The 21060-nt window shown below is 39.5% G+C and overlaps 1 protein-coding gene across 1 annotated transcript in view; it reads right to left on the bottom strand.

The window, feature by feature from the left end:
- Window positions 1-21060, bottom strand: part of trpm3 (transient receptor potential cation channel, subfamily M, member 3) — a 152519-nt gene that overhangs the window by 51746 nt on the left and 79713 nt on the right. The window contains 5 exon segments of the mRNA XM_086075100.1: window positions 9194-9365; window positions 9477-9601; window positions 9734-9947; window positions 11873-12074; window positions 17864-17943. Of these exon segments, the coding sequence (XP_085931226.1) occupies window positions 9194-9365; window positions 9477-9601; window positions 9734-9947; window positions 11873-12074; window positions 17864-17943 (793 nt within the window).

Raw genomic sequence — 21060 nt, 5'->3', positions numbered from 1 at the left:
CGTCCATGTTGCCGATTTGCACGTTTGGGGTTGTCTTGATGACTGCGGAGGCAATGTTGCGGCATCGAAAGCGAATTATCGTTAAAGTAAGAGCCACCATGGGGCAGATGAGGAGGGGGAAGCACAGCTGCGGCAGGTTTAATAGTGTGAAAAGTGTTTCGCTCATGCACACGCAAAACAAACCACAAGGTAATGAAATTATCCTGAGCTTGACTCACCAAAAACCCTTTTGGCGATGACCCATAAATCATTTTCTTGTATTACTTTCAACATTGAAAACAAAATATGATCTATTTTACTTTGTATACACCATAACCCCCAAATTACAAAGCCTTTCTAAAACAAATCTATTTCTCAATCCATGTTTATAGCTCATGTCCTCACAGTCGCAGGTGAGTGGGAGCCTATAAGAACCTGGACTCCTAATATACGTATACATGTCCTCTGGACTGAGGTGGCAAATCCAGGTCCAGAAAGTAAAAGCCCTGCCACAGTTTGGCTTTAGCCCCTAGAGCTAGCTAGCTAGCTAGCCCCCTATAGCAGGTAAACGAGCACCATGGGTGCTGGCTAGCTAGCTAGCTCCCTAGCAGGCAAACAAGCACCATGGGTGCTAGCTGACAGCTAACTAGCACCTGAGGCTAAAGCCAAACTGCGACAGGATTTTTACTTTCTGGACCTGTACTTGGCACCTCTGCACCGGTGGACAATTTAGTGTCTTTGAGTAACCTAAAATTAATGGTTTGCATCTCCCCAATAAAAGACGATTTGATACATAGCTTCATATATTTTAAATTGGAACAGTTCGATTTGATGCACTTGTATCTTTTAATTGATTTAATTTTCTAATAAAATTTTTTTTTTTTTACTCTCTATGGTGGGGTTTTCCCATTTTAGGGTCCCTAACCTGTGTAGTTGTAGGGATGGGCGAGTACCGATACCATGTATCGGGACTCATGACGCCAGCCGATATCAGTTTCAGATCAGGAACTAGAAATTCAAAAATTGCAATTCATTTAATGCAATTTTAAAGAAAATGCTATATTGGAATATATCAGCCTTTATTTAAAATTATTTGTCATTGTTTTTTGGGCAGGGACATTTTGCATGCCCATCAAATGATGACTTCTAAGAAGATGTTTCTGTGACGCAGACCAGTTTTCTTAGCGTTCATTGCATGTCGTCTTTAGCATCTGACGCTGCTTTTCTTTTTTTCTTGCTTGAGGTTAATCAGATACTGGCTACCCAATACAATGCTTCTAAGTGAATTATTGATGGCACCACAAACAAACATGCCCTCTGTCTTTGCAAATACAAATAAAAAAAAAAGAAAGTTTTTTAGGTGTTCATTTATCATAAAAACAATAAACAGATGTTATTTATTGGAATATAAGAAATATAAAAAGATTGTATTTTTCCGCCGAGCATTCATATCGTAGAAATGCCAATGTTTGCGAACGTCATTCCTTCGTCGGTCCGCGCTGCGCTGCTTTGATTGATTGGCTTCTACTTCTTTCCTCTGGCTTGCCTCTAAATGATCAATAACGACGAGTGAAAAAGTGCACGACAGAAAACTTGTGTGAGCAAGCCTCCTTCCAGCAAGTTCGGAAGTTCCTACTGCTTTGACTCACATCAGACATCCGCTGAAGTTTTACAAACTGTGCTTCTCGCTGTTTAATTAAATCAGCTCCTGAAGGGTTTGTAGCACTTGTGAAGTTCGTCATTTTCTTTTTCAAGAAGATCATAACTCAATTTTGTCAAATGTGTGAATATGATGTTAGTCCTAACCTTCTAGTACTGTGGCGCATGGCAAGGGAGGAATACATGAAGACTATTGTGACCTTTTCACTTCTTTCGGAAAAAGGTCTCGTATTCCACGGTCCACACTGTTGACCAGGCTCTCACATTCTTTCCACGCCATGTCGCATTTCACCATCCATGCATGTCCTCCCGCTGCACATGCACCTATAGCGAGGCTCGGATTGGCAACATATGCACTTCGGACTCGGTTATCTCTGCGCCACAAGACAGAACACCTTGGAACCTTGCATTTATCACATGTGCCTTTAAAAATGTTTAACTCCACTACTGGAAGTAAAAAAACAGGAAGTAAAAAAAAAAAAAGTATGTATGCCACACAGTTCTGAAGTTCTAGATTCCTCCCCCCAAATTTTTTTAGCTTAATTGAAGACTTGAAATCAGCCGTCACTGTTCTGGGTATCGATATTCATTTCCTGAATCATTTCAATTTCGTTTCACAATAGTTCAATTCTATTCCATTTCACTTTTTTTATTAAATTTAATTCGATTTGATTCAATTCCATCCAATATTAATTAATATACACATATCTAGCAAACCTAATTCTTCTTAAATATCTTGATAAAAAAAAAACTCCACAAACTAATTAATGCAGTGAAATTCTTTGATCTATTTTAGTAACTTGTTATAACCACTCAAGTGTTTCCACAAACATTGACATCAGCAAAGACGAGTTTGAAATAAAAACAATTTTCAAATTGTAATTGAATCGTTTTAAATATAAGTTAAAACGATTCAGAATTGTCTTAAAGTGCAATAAGTCAGATCTCTTGTAAATGAAAAACAAACAATCTTTTAGGCCTTTAAAATTCTATTTTTCTCATGAATTTACGGAAAAACCTTAAAATAATAAATTTATGGTTTAATGAATCAATATCGGGCTATGGAAAGGAAAATCTATTTGATATTGATTAATCAATTTTTTTAAACCCAGCCCTCGGGTTCACCAACATTGTTTCTGAAAATAGCTCAACAGTTAAGCAGAATTGTGATTTCCTAGGACATGGTGTGTAGTGTGTGGAAGTGATCATTTAAAAATGTAAACACTTGCAGGGAATTAAATAAATTGGACTATTCTGGCTGTTGTTATGCCTATTGTTCACTCCAAATAGCAACATTAATAGCATAGTTTAATGGTAATTTTTTATCGTACAACATAACGTGACATTTATTTTCACTTTAAAGGTAAAAGAAAGGTTGCCTCAGTCTTTACAGTGCAAACACCCCCCCCAAAAGTACAAGGTTCTTAACTTTTCCAGTGCCACATCACAGTTTTAATCTTCTGTGTATGGGCTGGTCCACGGAGGAGGTCACGATGTCACGGCTAATCTGCAACGCAAGGTCTTATGCTTTTCGAGATTCAATTACCTCGCCTACTTCATGTTTTTTTTTTTTCTTAACGTGTGCTGTGATTAATGAAACTGGCCATGGAGGAGGGTCAGTGAAGGTTACACCCAGAGTTAAAACACACCCACATGTACCCGCATATACAAAGCACTTGTGTCACTCGAATATTCCTGGTAATTGAAATGAAATTGCAAGCGCGAGCACTCAAGGTGCCTCCATCATACTGGTAGAATATTTGAACTTCTACTGGATCCGGCAATAAGATTGTCTAAGAATAAGAGTGACTATCGTTGTGAATGAAAGTTTAGAAGCGAAAAAGGGGGGGGGGGTGGATATGGATGACTCCTCAAGGCAATGTGTCATCTGAGTGAATGCCTTCTGATCAATTCCATGCTTCCTTTTCACTTGACATTCATGTTTTGCCCCCTTCAGCTCACCATGTCAGACCTTTCTATTCTGCTCACTTTCCTTACTCCCCTCAACTCATTTCTGACTTACTTAAAGCACATGATTGAAATGCAACTCACTCTTGGCTGATGCAAGCCAATACTTGTGCTAGAGTTCACGTAGCCACAATAGAAGGTGTTATTTCATTGATAGAATGTCGTTATCCTTAGGGCTGCAACTAACTAATTATTTCAGTAATCAATGGATGAATTGTTGAATCGGATTAAAAACAAATATGCATCCCTGATTGTTTTTTTTTTTGAGAGCTCAGTATGCGTTCTAACTCATTCACTCCCAGCCATTTTCACTGAAGCAACCCCCTTCTCTCCCGACTGTTTTACTGGATTTTGACTGATTTTGCAAGGCCCACAGAATATTGTGTTCTACTGCTATAAAAGCCTAGAACCTACCAAAAGAAAGGTTACAGTCTCTTCTTCATCAGAAAAAAAGTATATTCCTATCTGTTTCCGTTTTGCAGCAATTTGCATTAGAGTATAGCTAAGTTTCATCATTATTCACAAATCTGTTTAAAACTGTGGGTAAATGAGCTTGTTTAACATGGCACTGGTTGATCTTTTATACTCTGTTGCCACCTGCTGGCCGTTTTTGTAATAACTACCATTTCTTCAACCATTTTCTTCAGTACAGAGGCTGCATCACAGCCTTCTGTATGCTCTAGCATAAAACCATAGAGAACGTATAAATACGTCTTTGGGAGCATGTTAATATTAAAAATAGAACTTATTTATACGTTTTTGGGAGCAAATTAGTTATTTCACCTGAAACCCTTCACCTAAACCGAATACTTCAGAGTTCCACCAGAGTCGTGAAGTTGTCATGAGATTGGAGGAAAGATCAAAGGAAGGAAAAGATGAAGCAAAGTGAAATCCAACACCAACCAGGCATCACCCTCCATCCACAGAGTTACAAATCCAGAATCATTCACCAACCCCAAATACATCTGAATTCCAACAGGATTATGGAGACACCAAGAGACCAGAGGAAGGACTAAAAGAAGGAAAGAAGGATAGATGAAGTGAGATCCACAACCTCTACTGTCCATCCCTGTTTTAAAAAAAACAGGAATTTATTTCAAATTGACAATGCACAAACAGATTAATTATGATTCGGTTAGTAATCTTTTAATTTTTCTATACCTCTTGTTCTCATTAGGATGCTTTGACACTATGTTCTATGTTCTCTTCAGTGGCAGTGTAGTCATGCACCGGTTGTAAAGTCATCCTCTCCAAAACACCGTATGATTGGCTGCCTCACCTTAATCAGTTCATAGTAACAGAAGTTCATTTGTTTGCTCAAGCCAGAGCAGTCATTCGACAGGGCACAAGTTTAGTCTAGCAAGTCAATATGGCTGTTGCTATCTTTGCTAAGCCATCTGGCTGACTTTCTTGTTTTCTTCTTCTCCTGTTTACACCCGTCAGAGCTGTTCATGAGAAATGTTTTGTCCACTTTTCACTCTCGAGGTATACACTTATCATACAAGGCAAAATTGTCCGACTCAACAGATTGCTTGGTCGATAACAATATCATAAAGAGACCCAGAAAGACATCACAAAATAAAACCAACCTGTAACTATCAACCTCACTGGATGCGATTATAAGTGACCCCCAAAATAGCCTGCAACCGTACCGCCGCTAACCGCTCACTCTATAATTTCTTCATGTCTCTAATTGGACTGGAGGCTACAGCGGGATGCTGCGGGGAGCCGTGCTGTGAGCAAAATTGATACTTAATACTTGATTTTGTGGGCAGGTAATCACATTAATAAAACAACTGTCTACTAAACCAACAGCGAAGGCGGAGGAAGCAAAAATATAAATAAAGTGGTACTTGTAGTACCAAGGAACTTTTCAACCTCAATAAAATATTTTCATAACTCTTCTGATGAAACGTCGACTTAAAACTTGTTGAATGGTACCTTTGCCGTGGCCTGAGTGGGTCTGTATCATTTTTACTGGCACTAAATAACTTTGAGGAGGATGGTAGGAACACTGTCACAAAAAACTACAAATGCGCTGACTGCTTTATGGCATATGTCACTTCCCCCTTTACCCATCCGTTACAAAGACGGAAGTCAATTTGAATGGCATGAGCTCAAAAATGACGCAATGCGTTTGTCCTCATGAGAAACGTGGTCTTCCTTCAGGCATAACCTTACCGACTTTGTCCATATGGTGGCGCCATAATCAAAGTAAACTGAAAGTTTCTTAGTGTTGTTTTAAGTCGAAAGGCCAAAGAACGGTTTGTATCTCAAAAAAAAACGTGTGAGTCGGGTACCACTGTACCTCTAAAGTCCTACGATATAGCAGATATCAAGAGCAGAGACTCATTTGCACGAGACTGGGCAAGGGTGACGTCTGCTTCTTGGTCCTTGAAGTGTGTTGCCAAACATTTTGCATACATGTTAGTAAGAAAATGATGAATAAAAAGCAGAATATACCTCTATAAAAATGTTTAAATGTGCACGGCAGACAAAAATTGACAATCTGGGACGCTGAATGTCAGATAAGCTTGCTTTAAACTTAGTAGCAGTATCTCGTTTGCAGATCCTATCAGTCTAAGGCTTTTCCTCGGATCAGATGAAAACTAAGTTTAATCCCATCAGGCACTTTGGATTGTCAGGTGATTGTGTGACGATTGGGCATCCCTTTGCCTTCCCAGCCCCTTTTGTATGATTCCAGGCATAGGATGACAAAGGGAAGTCCACAAGTCACGTGACTGGAGGGTGAGCAGAGAGAGCAACTTTGTGCATTTAATACAAAGGCTATTGTTTTACAAGCTTGACACAAAGATTTTTTTTTTTATGAGATTAGTTACGTCAAAGGCAAGGTCAGCATCACATTATTGTTTTGAAGAAGGCATTGCTTTCAAATGAATGGAGTCACATCGGCATAAGCCGTTGGACATTTACAAAAGGTGTTTGTGTGTGCATGTTGACAACAAAAAGGAGGCAGCAGCAAATAAATAAAGCTTCCCCCGATTCGGGTCCTCGTCCTTGACACACTCGAAGCAATATGGTGAGAAATGTATTTAAAGAGGGAACGGGCAGCCCCCCGGCTTTTGTGTGGGAGGGTGAGCGAAAAATGAGAGCAACGCGTTTTGTATTTGTGAAGATCCATTTGGGTTCCAGCCAAGGTATTAAATGGACATTGAAAAGTGATAAATGCAATGTGACAAGGGCTCAATAGCAAATGAAGACCGTACACGAGCAAATATGTGTATTAATAGAGCGTACAACACACAGTGCATGCACAAAATTAAAAAAAATTCGGAGCATGATGTAAGCTCGACGCAAACACGTACAACTGGAGGGATGGAAAATATTGTGTAATTAATTACGCCTCTCAAAACACGTGACAATGTCTTATCACTTGTTAACCTACGCCAATAATTTAAAGTGTCATCACATAGCTCGCTGACAGCTGCCTCATACTAAAATTTTTTAATTTTTTAAACTCGGTAGAACTGACCTTTAAGGAGAGTGTGACAACCACATTGCTGTTATGTTAGCATGCCTAATAAATGTCAGTTTGTTGTGACTACAGCACATTTTTGCCTTTGAGTCATTTGTCATAGAACAAACAGCAAAGCTAATACATCAGCAAAATTACATCACAGTACCATAAATTTATTCTCGAAATGCTTGTCTCAAGACTGAAATCGATTCATACTTCAATGTTCAGGTCTCCGATGATATTTTCTAGTAAGAGTTATATCAGATTAATTGAAATTGTAACATTTTTCCACCACCGCCTCACCTTGAAAGTATCGATCGAGGCGGGATGTTTCAATAACAAGGTGATGATGAATCTCCTCCCTTATTGAGTGGCTACGTCGCCTCCATGATATCTGCTGCAACCGGGACTAATCGGGACGAGGAAAAAATACTATCCGCTTTTAGTGGAGTGCACTGTCAAGCCAGGTAGGTACTGTCCAGGTGAAAAGGAAATTCCCACACCTACCTAACAGACACTTATTCATCATGACGACACACGTATTTATAGGTGGTAAGGGGTCAAGTGATCTCGTTGGCACTATTAGTAAACAAGCACTTTTGTGTGACTTGACAAAGACCGAGTGATTGAGAAAACAGCGGAAAAGGTTAGAATGATGATTGCAGTGAGTTCCAGTTGGATTTGAAACTTCGGTTTTTCTTTTTAGTTTAAGATGCAGAATCCTGACTCGAATCCCGTGTCATCTTCGCTAGTGACTAGAATTAAGATAAAAATTGGCAGCTGTAAAAATTAACTCTAGATCACAATTTTTCCGGTTCAAATCACAATAAATAATTGAATTTTGTTGTACACAGCAAAGTAGAAGTAGTAGTCATGGCAACTAGTGTGTTACGAAAGGATCATAGCCCCACCAGCTAGATTGCTAGTTTAGCATGTGGCATCGGCCAAAGATTTACTATTTACAGCAACCAACCAGGATTCTTTCTACCTTTGGCCACAAAGCGATGCAGGATTCTAGTTACCTCATTCACTCCCAGCCATTTTCACTCCTGGCTGTTTTACTGGATTTTGACTGATTTTGCAAGGCCCACAGAATATTGTGTTCTATTGCTATAAAAAACATGGAACCTACCTAAAGAAAGATTAGAGTCTCTTCTTTCATCAGGAAAAAAAGTATATTTCTGTTTCTGTTTTGCAGCAATTAGCATTAGAATATTAAAAATTTTAAGTTTAATCATTATTCACAAATCTATTTGGAACTGTGAGTAAATTAGCTTTTTTTCAATATGGCCCTGGTTGATCTATTTTGCTCTGCTGCCACCTGCTGGCCGTTTGTGTAATAACTACCATTTATTCAACCCGTTCTTTGCCATTTAAAGGCTGCATCAAAGCCTTCTGTTTGTTGTAGCATAAAAAAAAACACATAATCAAAAACGTCTTTGGGACAGTTTCAACATTTAAAATAGAATGTATTTATATGTTTTTGGGAGCAAATTAGTTCAGAAACACTTGTCTTGCATAGTAGCAAAAGTTTAGACTCCAACGGGATTTTGTTCGCAGCCATCAACACACATTTTGAGTTTAAATATATAGCCGCAGAAAAAAGTGTGACTTATAGTCTGAAAAATATGATAATTAGCTTTTGTGTTGCCTGGATTGACGGAACAGGTCATAATTGACTTTCAGACAACCAAACCAAATATTTTATTCATACCAGTTCGAAAATGTTCCTTTCATGCTCAGTGAAGAATTCTTCATGCCATGTTTTGTCTCTCACATTGGATATATTTTGTAGTATATCAACAAGAGAAAGCAGAACATCAAATGGGTTCATTTAAGGAAAGAGTTCAACTAAGCTGTCAGGAGGCTTTGAAGAAAAAGTAAACCTGTCCTGAAGGAAGGAACAATTTCAAAAGGCTAGCGGAGTTTGCTAAAAATACCCTGCGTATGCGTAGCGTAAATCAGGTACCGATTCGTCAGGCTGCTGCTCGACAATAGAGTGCAAACCCAATGGATACACCCGGTTAATGTAACATGCTGTACCACTCACTGTGCCGATGACTCAGCCTAAGTGGGTCAATCGTACACACGCGTGTGCCTGTGACTCACGTGTGTTGATCTTCTGTAAGGAGATGTGCTTCTCTAACTGTCGCCGCAGTTTGACCTCAGCGCCGTACTTCCCCGTGGTGCCGTTGTCGGCCAGGATGAAGTGGGAGTGGAGACTGTTGAGAACCGTCAGCTTGCTCATTGGGTTGGACATAGTCTGGTACGGACGCACCACCTGCACGAAATAATACATGTAAAAAAAAAAAAAAAAAAGGACTGATGATAGTGATGCACTCGATGATAACTCAAGACTGACTGCAGTGTTGTTTCTCGCTTTATCGCTTACGTCTTTGCCAACGAGATCCTCCTGATTTTCCACGATGCCCCAGGGAGCAATACCAATGGTGCAGATCTTTCCCCTGGACTTGGAGGCATGATCTTTTAGTGCATCACCCACGTGCCGAATGACCCCTATTGTTTACGTGAGGAAGTGCCAGAAAGAGAGGAAAAAAGAAAAAAAAAACATCGAGAATCAACTCACATCTCCCCCGTTCACATAATTCATTCTATTTGGCTTGACTGATTTTTACACGTGTATTTCACCTGTATTGACCCCTCCAGTGAAGATCCAGGCTCCGGTCGTCATGGCAGCCTTGATCAGCCCTTTGCCAAAGACCTGCTTGAGTTTTGGTTGCAATTCAAAATTCTGCAGCCCCCCGTGGACTGAGATGAGCAGCTTGGGTAGCTCCAGCTGCCACTCCTTGGTCATCAGATGCAGCAGCAGGTCCGGCTTGGTGTCATAAGACACTCGCACGTACTGCAGACAGTTGGATGCGTGTCAGTGATCATGCTGATATGGACACGCATGCCCGGGCAAATGTTGTGTGTGTGTGTGGTTTTTTTTTTTTAAGCTACAAACATATGCGACAGATGTTTGCTATAATTGGAGACCAGAGGTATTATTAAAAAAAAAAAAAAACATCTGTGTATCTATCTAATTCATCCTCAGACACCCAGGCTAACATATGCATGACATGAATAATTCAACCATGAAAATAAATTAGCTGCAATTCACCTGTAATCATCTACATCAACCCCGTGGATGCTACAATTACGACTGACAATGTCTGGAAGGATCAGATGCAAAAGTCATCGTTTGAAACAAACTCATTGCGCTTGTAATTATCTCCAAATCAGAGACTTCATTCATTATCTTGTCTTGAATTATTCTGGTGATGAATGGTGCTCCAACATTTGAAATATGTTTTTGTTTTTTTTCATGGCTAGCTTCTCCTACAGTGTCATTTGGACATTTATTAAAGTACTTATGTAAGGCATAAGTTGGCGAAACAGGAACATTAACTCATTCACTGCCATTAACGGCTATATAATTTTTTTTTTTTTAAACTATTTTATTATTAGTTTAAATTTTCTCCCCGCTTTTGTTTTCAAGAGTATGAAAACCTAGAATTGTTTTATTGTACATTAAAAACAGATAGAAAATGTGTGATTAGTTGTAAGATAACTAGTGAAGTCATGCGATTAATTATGATAACAAATTTTAATCGCCTGACGCCCCAAATTTTTAAATGTTTTCTTTTTTTTTATTCATTCATTGCCATTGACGGCATATAAACTATTTCTATTAGTTAAAAAAAAAAATCCACTTTCGTTGACAAGAGTATGAAAACCTAGAAATGTTTTATTGTACATTTAGAGCAGATATAACATTTGTGATTAATCGTGAGTTAACTAGTGAAGTCATGCGATTAATTACAATGAAAACTTTTAATCGCCTGTCGCCCCTAATTTTAAATAATCTTTTTTTTTTTATGAATTTATGGCAGTGAATGAGTTAAAGGGACAGTAACGTGAAAATTCAACTTCTTGGTGCTTTTACTCATGTTCAAATGCTAATTCCTCACCAAAACATCACAGAAATTGTTTTCCTCCATCTTCCCCTCTGAGAAATTTTAGGCCATTCTGCTCTCCAAGCACCAGCCCCTCCCAACCCGAGGAAACGAGCGGGTGCTCACTCTATGACGTCATCAGGTGCGGACCAACCCCCGCACCGCCTCTGCGGACTAAACACACTCCCACTTCCTCTGAGACCTCATGCGCGATAGAGATAAAAGTAGCCTTTATCAGTAAACATTGTTTCCAAATGAATTCGAATTAATCAATTATCCTTCACATTTGCAATGCCAATTGGCCGCCTTAAATTCCCCAAATTGTCTGGCTAGACACTTGTGTGAACTACAAGTGAAGTAAAGGACCTAACTGAACAAAGGGTGTAGTGGTTAGCACGCTCACCCTGTAAGCAGAAAGTCTTGGGTTCGCTTCCCACTCTTGTTTTTTTTTCTTCTTCTCTCTTCTTCCCTCTCCTCCCCTCCACTACGATTTATTGCGGCAAGGAGCCATTTGTTTCAAATGTTTATTTAGTAATTGAACATCCGTCCAATTTCAGCTGGCTTGCATGGCAACCACACAGGAGAGGCGGGGTTAGCAAAATAGCCAGCAAAACCCCTAATATTTCATGAAAAATGATATCGCCATTGTGTCAAATTAATATCATTAACTATTAATCAATGATACTATTGTAATTTGAGCAAATTTGTTATGTCAGAAGTGCGTACCAAATTGGTAGCCCTTTGCATTAGTACCCAAGAACTAGGGGTCACTTTTGACAATGTTGGTGACCTTCGCTATAACCTCTAATCTGAAGGTGTGCGTTGTGTTCACCATGGCTTTGTTGGAATGTCCTCCTCCCTGGAACTCAATGGTGCCGAACGCATCGGTGGGGCTGAGCTGAGTGTGTTTGCTGATGGACCACTTCTCCGACAGACTGTCGTTCTTGCCCGACCGCTCCGCCTTGTCATTGTGACTGGATGAGATGCCGGGGGGGAGGCCCACATGTTGTCCTATCAGGCGACCGCAGCAGCACCTGGTTGAGGGATGAGAACAATCGATGGGTCTCTCCGTCACCAAGTTGGACATACAGAATAGCATTACAGTGGTTCTTAACCTGGGTTCGATTGAACCGCAGGGGTTTCGGTGAGCCAGTCTTAGGGGTTCAGCGGAGGTCAAGACAAACACCAGACTCAAAACGATTCGTGATGACACGCCACGCTTGGCTATCATTGGCTGCAGGTGATCACGCTACATTGTTTGGCCTTTCTGTGCCGCAGGGAATTTGGTGCGCTCAGTAGTCAAATTGTGGCTGTTGTGATGGTACGTCGTGGGATTTCTTTACTGTAATCCTTTCACACGATGTCAAGCACAAAAAAAAAAAAAAGGTCAGACGAATATGCGCAATAAAATTACAGTGTATGACGGAACGCTCGGTGTTCCACAGGGTTCAATTCTGGGGCCTCTGTTGTTTTCATTGTATCTGCCGCTCCTGGGTTCCACCCATGAAAAGGCTGCTGTCCTTGTTCGTTTTGTTAACCAGTGAAACTTGTAAAAAAAATCTCTCATGAGGGTGAGGTTTTCGTACCTCAAACAAGGTTAAGAACCACTTATTTAAAAGCTTTCTGCTGTAGTGTAGTTATAAGTTTGTGAAGGACAAATGGAGATGACGACGTGTTCGGTTGTAAAAAATAAAGTGACAGCCTGTCAACAGATTTGTGTCTTCTCATTGGGACGTCTACAAGGATTTTATTAAAGTTCTGCTAGCTGGACCCTTGCACTCTGTTATCAGCTCTATCTCTTTTGATTTGCTGCTCTGAACGCTCCCTGTCCCCTCTCTTGGCGATCTACAGAAGCTATTCAAGTGAAAGTTTGATGGATGCTGGTATTATATTACAAGTTCAGTTCAGTTCTTTTTTGGATGTTGCTTTCGTATTTGTTTTTCAAATCCCACGGGATGAAGTAAGAGAAAGTGGCCCGCGATCTGATTCTGTTGACACTTCATATTTCCGTCCTCCGTTTTCCTTTGCCGCTTGTAACGCAAGTGTTTGTTTTTTTACTTGACGCGATCTCGAGGGGAATTGCTTCGACATCATTCTGTGATAATCCTTTTTCCCAAACAAAGCGTAGCATACTGTAAGCTTGCCTCTTTGCATCAAGGCAGGTAGCGGAGTAATTAAAATGTTGCCTTTTCAGACTTTTCATCAGACAGCTGTTGTGAATTGCAGCAAAGAAACCAGCTCAGCATCATGAGAGCAATGCGTAAAACAGATTTGCAGTTCACGTCTATCAGTTATTTGAATTGTTGTGGAAATGAATGACCTCATACATGTTGATGAATTGAACCTGGTGAATAATTCAGCTGAGCCAGAAGCAGAAACAATTGTGACAGTACTTTTACTAAACATTCTTTTGTTTGTTTATTTTGAGGAATGAATAAAGACGATCAGTGATTAAAAGCAAAACTAAGTGCTCGATTTCAACCTTTTCCGTCTCATCCATATTCAAAGAGGCTGTTAGAATAATGGCAATAATTAGTGCTGTTAGGCTGCGCTCCGTTGTCAGACGTTCTTCTCATGAATCTGCGCCACATTAGAAATTCTGTGGAGAAACGGTCGTCTGTCATTGTGAGTCGCGTCCTCAGGCCAGATCTGCGTTGTCCTTTTGAAGTCAGGACATTTGACGGGGGTTGCTGATGTGAACGGACAAGGGTGTCAGACCCTTGGCTCCACTAAGTGTAGCGCCGTCCATCTTGACCTCGCACCTCCTCACCCAGCAGGACGATCAAATTATTTTGATCCTCAGCTTGTAAGTTTGACAGTATATGTGCTTGTCTTTATCTACCGTATGACTTTATTTTGACTTTCTTTTTTTCGCTGTTAATTTAGAGCAGGGGTGAATTGCACTCACTTTGGCACCAATATTTTGCCATGGTCATTAAGTCATGATCAACTTGTAGAGAAACCAAGCAAATTAATTTCTTCAAAAGATTTTTTTAATAATTACTGTACTTCTATTTGGATGCTTTTATTATTATTATTTATTTTTTCTATTGCAAATGGGCCACATTGAATTTCAGTAAATCAAATAAGAAATCATTTGGCTTCTTCAATGTTCAAATGAACGAATTAAATGACAGAAAAAAATGTTGTCAACAAACTTTCAGCAAGCTGCACTGTGCCTTGTTCTGTTTATTATATTTGCAAGAAAGCTGCACACTTTGTCATTTGTATGTTGCCAGACGACAATAGAGGGCTTCTCGTAAGTCACTAGCTTCCTTTGATTCCTCCCCGTTGATTTAGTTTCAGGTATTATTCGGACAGACGTGACAGCTTGAGCTTTAAAATGTTTGCATGGCTTGCCAATTGACATTTGTTACAAAAATGACAACCGGCAAAAAGTTTTTCTCTCTTCGAGTTCATTTCAGTTTGAGCAGCTCGATGGCTGTCACATTGCTCCAATGCACAGCACACGTTAAGCCATTTATAAAGTTTCTCAAAAAAGGATCTGTTTGTTATTACCAACACACTGATGAAAACGCCAAACTCCAAGATCAGGTGATTCCACAAAGCCAAAGTGTTTCCGGGGGACTGCACTGTAACCCGACATCAACATATGCTATATTTAGCGGATGCTACAGAGAGTGAAAGAGCTTCACCTGAATTGACTTCAGGGTGATCTAAAGCTTCCACCACAAAATTATTGTATAATGCGAAACAACCTGACGTCAGGACGGGTAACGTTGGTGGTGTCTGGTCGGTGCTGGATTTCACCTTCCTTGGTTTTCTTTGGTCCCCTCGGGTCTCCTGACGGCGGTGTTCGGTTTAGGTGAACGGTATGGGATTTTTTCTAATAGGTTTTTGGTGAGCTAACAAATACACGCACGCACGCACATACACATACTCACCCACATACAAAAAAAAAAAAATTATATATATATATAAATAAATAAATAAAATAAAGAGCAATGATGACATTTCCGAATGAACAATACGAGCTCTTTATAAAAGAAGAAGAAAAAAAAAAAGGACAGGTAACGTTTCTCAAACTGGGCTGAGCTGCACAGGGAATGATATGCTCACAAAAACGGCAAGCTTTCAATTGCTGATGGTCTCATGTCTGTGTGTATACCTGAAACCAAAATGACGACAAGGGAAAGGAAGCGTAGTGACTTCAGGACCACCCGGCATTACCGCAGCTGACGCATCTGATCCCCGTACAACCTTGAAACCGTCTTACACAAACGCAAAGTGAACTGTGCCGCTTGGTGGGACGCTTTAAACATTTATCATGTCCCAATGTGAGGGCGGACAAGGACTAGCTCTCAAAAGGGTCTTTTTGTCAGTACTTAAAGTATTGAAATGTCATCATTCATGAATCAGGAACTCTGCTTTGAGATGCAGATGTAAAACTTTGTGTACTAGTTGGTATCCCCCCCCCCCCCCCCCCCCCCGATGCCTGTGGTCAGGCAAAGCCTGTGTCTGCTCCAGGACCTCGCCTTGTTGCTCCTGTCACATGGCCAGCAGAAGGCCAAACTCTCTCCAATCAAAATCTAGGACACCGCCGCTGGGTCGGGAAGTTGAGTGGGCGTGACCGAGTTGACTGGTTCGTCCAGAGTGTTGGGCTGGTGAGAGCCAAGAGAGATTTGTACGCCTTATCAGTACACTCCTCCAGCTTGTTGGTCGGTGACGATAACGGAGCGCATTGAGCTGCCCATCTATCCTTCCGGTCTGAGTGATGATCACCGCTTTCCTTACATTGAGGGTCATTCATCTGTCAACTTCTCTTCTACAGATAACAGCGATGTCTTCACGCTGTGCTGGAACACGTGGATGCCTTCGGGAGCTTGCTTGTTCTCCAGGCTCACATGGCTCCATTGTTTGGGCAGCGGCCCGCTAACGACAATTTGACTTTTTCCTGGACAGCGCATGAACATCTGTCATATCTTGGGCGTACAACTGCTTGCCTATGAAGGAGCCCAGCTGGTCATGGTGCATACAATGAATATTTATAGCTTATGGACATAGTAGCTTGACTCATGTAAGCGCATCCCAACCTTTGTTTCAGTTGGGAATGAATGTCGTTATATATGGAAGACCAAAACTGCCAAAACTAAAAACTAATATAAATTACTTAATAAATAAATAGATAAAAGTGAAAATAAAAACGGATATAAAAAAATATAATTCAAAAATTAAATACAAAAAATTAATATAAATGGAAATAAGAACAACAAAATGACATGCGTAGGACCACACCCTCATTTGAATAACATTTCGACCTGACAGAGCGTCCCCAGCATAAATAAATGTGAGACCAGAGCATTTTTATTTATTGATTGATATTTAATTATATTTATTTATTTATTTTTGTATTTATTTCGACATTTATTTTTATTGTATTTTTTTGAGTCTCGTTTCTTATTTTTGTATTCATTTTTACTTTTATTTATTAATTTAGTGATATATATATATATATATATATATATATATATATATATATATATATATATATATATAAAATTAAATATTAATCAATAAATACAAATGCTATGCTTTCACATTTATTTATTTCATGCATTTCAGGTCGAAATGTTATTCAAATGAGGGTGCGTTCCTAAGCGTGTTATTTAGTTGTTTTTATTTCCATTTATATTTATTTTTTGCATTAAATTTTTGCATAAAAATTTTGCATTATATTTTTTTTTATTCATTTTTATTTTCACTTTTATTTGTTTAGTTATTTATTTATTTTTAGTTTTGGTGCTTCATAGTTGAAGGTGGCGGAGCATACAGTGTGAAAATAGCATATAGCGCCTTGCGAGTTGGCTGAATTCTAATGCTGTTTTTATATATATATATATATATATAGGAGGTATGTGCTTATGGCTCTGCCACTTCTCAGTTGTGCAATGATGCAAAAGGATGTGTCTGCCAGTCGCAGAGGCTTTGCATTAACTTGTAAATACAGGCTAGCATACAGGTGACAGTTATGTTTATTTGGTTTGGGACAATTTGCTATAAGCAAGCTGCGGTTGTGTAAAATAACAACTGTGGGCAACACGGCTGAGGGGGTGAAAAACAGCTTTTCCCTACTTCAGTTTTCATCATCATTGCCGTTTTATACTGCCTGCACCACTGCGTGTGAGTGTGGTGAGAGAGGAGAATGAGAAATTGAAGCGAGAACACCCATCATTGAAATTATAGCAGACGGAGAACTCTTAACTCATGTTGGGCTTGTCGTTTTGATTTCTCCTTTGTGCGCAAAATGGTGAACGTAAATAACTTTTAGAAAGTTATGTACAAAAACTATTATGGGAAGTCAACACCCAAATTTTCTTCACAAAAATATGTTGTATGTGTTCCAACTAGCCTATTTGGATTAATATTGAGTTTGTGAAATAGGAGTTAAGCGTCAAAATCCACTGGTTTTTATCCATCTCAGGGGGCGGCCATTTTGAAATGTGCTGTCAACTGAAGATGACATCCCGGTTGTTTAGGTAACAACCAATAACGGCTCCCCTGTTTTCTGAAGCCGAGTCATGATTGGTCATTACCTAAGCCATGAACAACTGCAATGTCATTTTCAGTCGACAGCAAATACAAAATGGCCGCCCCGGTTGGATTTTGCTACACAAACAGAATATTAATGCGAACTAGTGGGGCTTCATAGAACATATTGTAAAGAACATTTTGGGGTCGACTTCCCTTGAATAATTTGCAAGCAGCAACTACTTTACCTACATTTGTTAAGTTCTTTTTCTGATATATTCTGAGATATGTAATGTCCCCCACATAGGAAAATGCTTTTTTATGTGTTCCTTACCTATGGGGGTCTTTGGCGCTCACAATGATGTGAACACATTCTCTCTTGCTGAACGCTCTCTCTATCCATGATTTCTGCGCCTGTGGACACAAAAACACAACATCAAGGTTGATGGCACAGCGGGTGTCAAAAAGTGGAAAAAGAAAATCGAATTCACCTGAAAATGGCTTTTGGGAAATGCTCACACAATGGCAAATGGGACTTTTTTGTGTGAATAATTACCCATAAAACATCAGGACATTATTTAGAGCATACTGTACATAAAAGTTGCCTCACATATAATTTAAACACTCTGACATAAATGCTTCATGTTCCAAACTGGCTGAGAGGAGCAAAAAAAAAAACCGGATGTTAAAGGCACTGAGGCAGTAAATGATGTCAGTCCATGTTGCATTGCTAAGTGATGTGCAGCCAGCAAAGTGCGTCTGCTTACTGATATTTTATGCATGCAAGGAAGCCATCATACCAAATATGAAAGAAATTTGCGGCACTATCATAACGAGAGCCGTGTGTAATATTTTGGTTACCTCAATGAGTTACATTCCAGATCCGCAATAATTAACAAATGGTTAAAAGGAATACATCTCTCAGAGTGTCAACATGAACTGTAAAGATAGAGCCCTTGTATTGGTTATCATTAATTCATTCACTGCCATTGACGACTATAGACGTCAAAAATTCATGTGAACTATTTCTATTTTACAATGTTTCATTTAATTAAATTTTTTATGAAAACCAATTTTTTTATTGTACATTAATAAAATATATATAAAATTATCATGCGATTAAACGGCCCTTATTTTTAACACTTTTTTTTTTAATTAGGCCGGTCAGGCGATTAATTTAAAAAAAAATTGTATTTAATCAAATGACTTCACTAGTTAACGATTAAACACAAATTTTATATCTGTTCTAAATTTACAAAAAATATATATATATTCTAGGTTTTCATACCTAGGTTTTTTTTAAACTAATAGAAATAATTCAAATGAATTTTTTGACGTCTATAGCCGTCAATGGCAGTGAATGAGTTAAAATGCAAATAGTCTTTATGCGGCCGAAGGTGTGTGCAGACAACATACAATTAAGTCGGCAGCATTATGCAGTCACGCTGGAATTGTGCATGCGTTCGTCGTGTTGGCAGCGGGTCTGAGTGACAGTAACACGCAAGGGCCAATTACCCTGCTGCACACGTGCACGGCGGCGCTACATAGAAGGCTTGCGGCACAGGATTAGAGTTGATATACATCTGTTTATGTAATCCCAAATACATGAAATCCATGAAAGAAAATAAGATATGAGTATCATTATGCATGCGAGGGAGCCATCATACCACATGTGGAAGAAAAGTACACTGCGCTAAGCATTTCAGTTGCACTTACTTTTAATACGCCATAAGCAGTCTTTAGTGGGAATGGTGATATAAGCAAGCAAGGTAAAAGTACGAAACAATGGGATTTTATAATTCGTCTTTAATAATTGGTTGCAAAGTGAATACACGAACAAAATAAGAGATTGGGAAAAAGATGTTCATCAACAGTAGAACTATCATGTTAAGAGCACTGCATCCAATTTAAAATGTGTTTATTGTTGTATCTGCATTTAGCAGTGCTGTTGAACTGAACTGTGTCATACTGAGCACTATTTTCAATACAATGGTGCTCATATTGTGAGGGAAAAATATTGGAGAGAAAAAAAATCGAACACAAACCACAATAATAAACATTTTAATTTAACAACTCACCATATATAATGATAAAATAGCACAACTAAAATAGTAAATCAACATTACATCGTTGTTTTGGTAAATGCTCTGACTTGTGTGTACAGACAAACTACAGAGTAGACACAAAAGTTTTTGCGATATAAAAAAAAATACCAAGAAAAATCAGAAATATTTTGAAAATTAGTGAAATAGTGTGGTTGCAAAAGTATGCACACCCTCATTTTTGTGATGCAACTGCGTTCAGAATTCATCATTCATATTCAAACTCATAATGGGAGAGAGCATACACCTGCCGCCATTTGAAACACCTCTGATTAATGTCAAATAAAGTGAATATGTTCTAGTAGTCTTTTTCTGCCTTTATTGTCTGCTTGTTTCGTTAGTAGCAGAAACCTTTACAATTTTGCGCCAAACTACAACTAACGGTTGATAATTCTTTCCACTGTGTTCTAAGGCCCCCGTTCCAGCTGAAGAAGAGCAATGCATGGTGCTGCCACCGTCATGCTTCACTGCAGGTATGGTTTTTGAGTTTTAAGAGTCTTTTAAGAGTTATGGTGAAAAGGTTCAACCTTGGTTTCACTGGACTGTAACAAAATCACTCAAACTGAGGGAAACACCACATAAGTCACATTAATGGTGGTAAAAGGTTTGAAATGATTGAATATAGTCTCTTCTTTTTTATCACAAAAACCTGCCACATGAACATGTGTGCATATTGATTACTTTCATCTAGAGCTTGTCGTCAGTTTATGGTGGCCCTAACATATCAACATTACAAACTGCATGCAGTGAAAACGCAAAAAAATGGAAAAGGTTTGTACGGCAGCACACGAAAGCACGAGTTACCTCCGTAGTTACTATTTTCCATTTGATTTATATTGATGGCCTAGAGGTGGTTTTCATGCTTTTATCGACTGTAATTTGACCTTTCAGCTGCATTAGTGTAGGTTTGTGACTTAGATCAGATTAGAAGTTGTCATCGTCGGAAATTGTCGTAAACTGAGGCAAATTGCTTGGAAATGTCTTAAGGGGAGAACGGCCATACCAGTATGTGACGGAAGTGACAGAAGAGACCAGCACTGCATCGCTATAATTGCGTTGAAATTAGGGTTGGATGTCCATAAGCAGAAAATGGAGGAGGCAAAGCAACAAAAAGGTCCTGCCCTGCTGTTCGTTCTGGGAGAGCGGAGCTTGCTCATCTCCCAGCCAGCGGCGCTTAGACTTGCTTGTACAAGCCTTTGACCGCCGCCGCCGCTATAGCAACACACGCCGCGTCCGCCTGACTGACCCCCGTCACACCGCGGCACCGCTAAACCCACCGCAAAGCAGAATTGACCAAACCTATGTCGGCACACTCGTCCTAACACCAGAGTCGGGAGGCAACGAAGTGAAAGGTTAGCAAGTTAGCGACCGCCCCTTGTGACCAAACTGGACTCGGTGAGCCGCACCAGCAAGCATATGCAGAAACTCA

Source organism: Leptonotus elevatus, chromosome 5 (assembly GCF_054856555.1).
Source record: "Leptonotus elevatus isolate MCC_2025b chromosome 5, RoL_Lele_1.0, whole genome shotgun sequence".
NCBI lineage: Eukaryota > Metazoa > Chordata > Actinopteri > Syngnathiformes > Syngnathidae > Leptonotus > Leptonotus elevatus.
The sequence above is the reverse complement of the archived record's forward strand: the minus strand, read 5'-3'. Positions and strand labels throughout refer to the sequence as shown.